The sequence below is a fragment of the Bison bison genome, unplaced genomic scaffold (genome assembly GCF_000754665.1).
Source record: "Bison bison bison isolate TAMUID 2011002044 unplaced genomic scaffold, Bison_UMD1.0 scf7180017864129, whole genome shotgun sequence".
NCBI lineage: Eukaryota > Metazoa > Chordata > Mammalia > Artiodactyla > Bovidae > Bison > Bison bison.
Genome location: NW_011494701.1, coordinates 842,753 through 846,947, shown reverse-complemented (window position 1 = coordinate 846,947; position 4,195 = coordinate 842,753). Strand labels below are relative to the sequence as shown.

Below are 4,195 nucleotides of genomic sequence, written 5' to 3'. Positions count from 1 at the left end.
GTCGAGGATAAATTTTCACCTACATAAAATTTTATTTTATGTGGGATGCATGAAATTCTTTTTTTTAATATAAATTTATTTATTTTAACTGGAGGTTAATTACTTTACAATATTGTATTGGTTTTGCCATACATCAACATGAATCCACCACGGGTGTTCACGTGTTCCCCATCCTGAGCCCCCCTGCCACCTCCCTCCCCGTACCATCCCTCTGGGTCATCCCAGTGCACCAACCCCAAGCATCCTGTATCATGCATCAAACCTGGACTGGCAATTCGCTGAAAATTCTTCATGGGCAAGAATGTATCTAACACCATGGGTTACATAGCACCCCATATCTATACCCAGTAAATACATTGGTACTTTTTGTCACTGGGAGACTAGATTATAAAGTAACTTTTGAAATTTAACCATAGGGAAAATATGACCACCTGGAGAATCACTGATCTAAATAAATTTATAAAAAACAAATCTCAAAAGTCAAAATTTTCAGTGTAAAAACAAAAGAACTGGAAATCATTAACCAAAGAACATGCTGTTGGGTACAGTTTACGGCTAATATGATGTTGAAGGTAACCAGTCCATTTTTCCAGCTGTGTGTCTAGCACAGATTTTTGGTAAATCTTGATGAAATATAGTACATATAAAATACATTTCTGAACTCAAACGTAAGGAAAGATTATCTCCAAACTCTGAAAACAAAGGTATGACTTAAATTCAGAGAAAAAAGATTAAGTTTCTTTTTATATCAACACACACACACACAAAATGGTCATTGTTATAGGTTAAATTATGTCCCCTAAATTCATAATTGAAGGCATAACTTCCAGTACCTCATAATAGTCTTTATTTGAAAATAGGGTCATTGAAAATGTAATCAGTTAAGATGAAGCAAACATTAGAGTAGGATGGAATTCTAACCAAATGTGACTGGTGTACCTATAACAAGGGGGCACTTGAACACAGAGCCACACACAGGGGTAACACCATAAGGAGTCTGGAGTGATGCTGCCACAAGCCAAGAGAACTGTGAGGAGCCAGGAGAGAGGCTGGATTAGAAATTTCTCAGGGACCAGGCTCTACACACACTTCAACCTCTGACTCTCAGCCTCCACAATGGTGAGACGATAAATTCCTGGTGTTTAAAACTGTCAGTTTTGGTTACTTCATGATGACAGCCTTAGCAAACTAGTATAATCATGAGAACTGAAAAAAAGAATGGATATTTTTTTGTATGAAATAGAATAACTTAAATATGCACAGTGAAGTAAGTCAGATACAGAAAAATAAACATCATATGATATTGATTATATGTGGAATCCAAAAAAAGATACATATGAACTTATCTACAAAACAGAAGTACAGTCAGAGATGTAGAAAATGAACTTATAGCTACCAGGGGGAAGGAAGAGGAAGAATAAATTGGGAGATTGGGAATGGTATATACACACTACTATACATAAAATAGATAACTTATAAGAACCCACTGTATGGCATGGGGCGCTCTATTCAACACTCTGTAAAGGCCTATACTGTAAAAGAATCTAAAAAAAGTGGATATATGTATATGTATAACTGACTCACTTTGCTGTACAGTAGAAACTAATGCAACTTTGCAAAATGACTATATTTAAATAAAAATTTGAATATATAAATGGCTACTTACATAGCTTTAAAAAGTAAATATATGTAAATCATACAAGTAAATTGCAGAGAAATAACGACTTATTAAAAATAAAAAGATATTAAGAGAAAAGTAAATAGAGTGGGAAAAAGAAGCCCTGGATATCTATACAGAAAGAAACTGGGGGAAGAAGGGGGAAAAATACTTTAATTAATAATTGATGATGGCAAAATCTTCCCAGTGTTGAAGGTAATTTCTCATACCAATCTCCAATAGATTAAGGAATAAAGATATTTTAGAGATAGTGAATTTATTTCTCACAAATTATTCATTTAAAAATCCCTAAAGAGAACGCCAGCGCCGCCTCTAGCTCGCCGAGCTCCAGCCGAAGGAGAAGGGGGGTAAGTAAGGAGGTCTCTATACCATGGCTCGTACAAAGCAGACTGCCCGCAAATCGACCGGTGGTAAAGCACCGAGGAAGCAACTCGCTACAAAAGCCGCTCGCAAGAGTGCGCCCTCTACTGGAGGGGTGAAGAAACCTCATCGTTACAGGCCTGGTACTGTGGCACTCCGTGAAATTAGACGTTATCAGAAGTCCACTGAACTTCTGATTCGCAAACTTCCCTTCCAGCGTCTGGTGCGGGAAATTGCTCAGGACTTCAAAACAGATCTGCGCTTCCAGAGTGCAGCTATTGGTGCTTTGCAGGAGGCAAGTGAGGCCTATCTGGTTGGCCTTTTTGAAGACACCAACCTGTGTGCTATCCATGCCAAACGTGTAACAATTATACCAAAAGACATCCAGCTAGCACGCCACATACGTGGAGAACGTGCTTAAGAATCCACTATGATGGGAAACATTTCATTCTTTAAAAAAAAAAAAAAAATTCTCTTCTTCCTGTTATTGGTAGTTCTGAACGTTAGATATTTTTTTTCCATGGGGTCAAAAGGTACCTAAGTATATGATTGCAAGTGGAAAATAGGGGACAGAAATCAGGTATTGGCAGTTTTTCCATTTTCATTTGTGTGTGAATTTTTAATATAAATGTGGGGACATGAAGCATTAATGAAAGTCAAAATGTTTCAGTGAACAAGTTTCAGCAGTTAAACTTTATAACAATTATAAATAAACCTGTTAAATTTTTCTGGACAAAAAAAAAATAAAATAAAAAATAAAAATCCCTAAAGAATAATGTCACTCAATATCTTGAAATAGATCTCCTAATTTTTAAGAAATGAGATGCAAAAGACAAGCAAATAAATTTTTAAACAGCATCATTTTAATGAGTCTAGTTTGAAGACAAGATCAGAAATTGCTAAAAGTACTATACAGCAAAGCAAGACTGGAAGGAAAGTAGATTCAACTTGGGGTCAAGAATTGTAGAAGATAAAGAAACAAGCCAGATAGCTAGGCTGCAAATATAGTCTTAGCTGAAGAATATTGGTTGGAGGCCATATATGCCAAAGGGGCTTGCATAACACAATGAAGCTATGAGCCATGCCATGAAGGGCCACCCAAGACAGACAGGTCATAGTGAATTCTAAAAAAGCATAGTCATTGGAGGAGGAAATGGCAACCCACTCCAGTATTCTTGCCTGGAGAACACTATAGACAGTATGAAAAGGCAAAAAGATATCACATGGGTCAGATGTATTGTATATTGTCAATGTATATGACCTCAGTCAATATACTCCTGGGGAAGAGCAGAGGAGAATTAATAGCTCCAGAAAGAATGAAGTACCTGGAACAAAGCAGAAGCAACACTAAGTTGTGGATGTGTCTGGTGGTAAGCAAAATTCAATGCTATAAAAACAATATTGCATAGGCACCTGGAATGTTAGGTCCATGAATCAAGGTAAACTGGATGTGGTCAGGCAGGAGTACTCATGATTGAACTTGGACATCTTAGGAATAAGCGAACTAAAATGGACAGGAATGGGCAAATTTAATTCAGATGACCACTATATCTACTACTGTAGGCAAGAATCCCTTAGAAGAAATGGAGTAGACCTCATAACCAACTGCTAAGTCACTTCAGTCGTGTCCGACTCTGTGCGACCCCATAGATGGCAGCCCACCAGGTTCTCCCGTCCCTGGGATTCTCCAGGCAAGAACACTGGAGTGGGTTGCCATTTCCTTCTCCAATGCATGAAAGTGAAAAGGGAAAGTGAAGTCTCTCAGTCGTGTCCGACTCTTAGCAACCCAATTGACCGCAGCCTACCAGACTCCTCCATCCATGGGATTCTCCAGGCAAGAGTAATGGAGTGGGGTGCCATTGAAGAGTCCAAAATGCAGTATTTAGGTGCAACCTCAAAAGTGACACAAATATCTCATTTCATTTCCAAGGAAAACCATTCAACATCACCCTAATCAAAGAATATACCCCAGTCACTGATGATGAAACTGAAGTTGACTGGTTCTGTGAAAACCAACAACACCTTCTAGCACTAACACCAAAAATAGTCCTTTTCATCACAGAAGATTAGAATGCAAAAGTAGAAAGTCAAGAAATACCCACAATAATAAGGAAGTTTGGCTAGGAGTACAAAATGAAGCAGGACAAAGGCTAAGTT

At 37.9% G+C, this 4,195-nt stretch overlaps 1 protein-coding gene across 1 annotated transcript; it reads left to right on the top strand.

The window, feature by feature from the left end:
• Positions 1-1,980: 1,980 nt before the first annotated feature.
• LOC104988372 (histone H3.3-like) lies at positions 1,981-2,508 on the top strand. The gene has a single exon (XM_010839677.1). The coding sequence runs from the start codon at positions 2,049-2,051 to the stop codon at positions 2,457-2,459; it is 411 nt and encodes a 136-aa protein (XP_010837979.1). The 5' UTR covers positions 1,981-2,048; the 3' UTR covers positions 2,460-2,508.
• Positions 2,509-4,195: the final 1,687 nt, after the last annotated feature.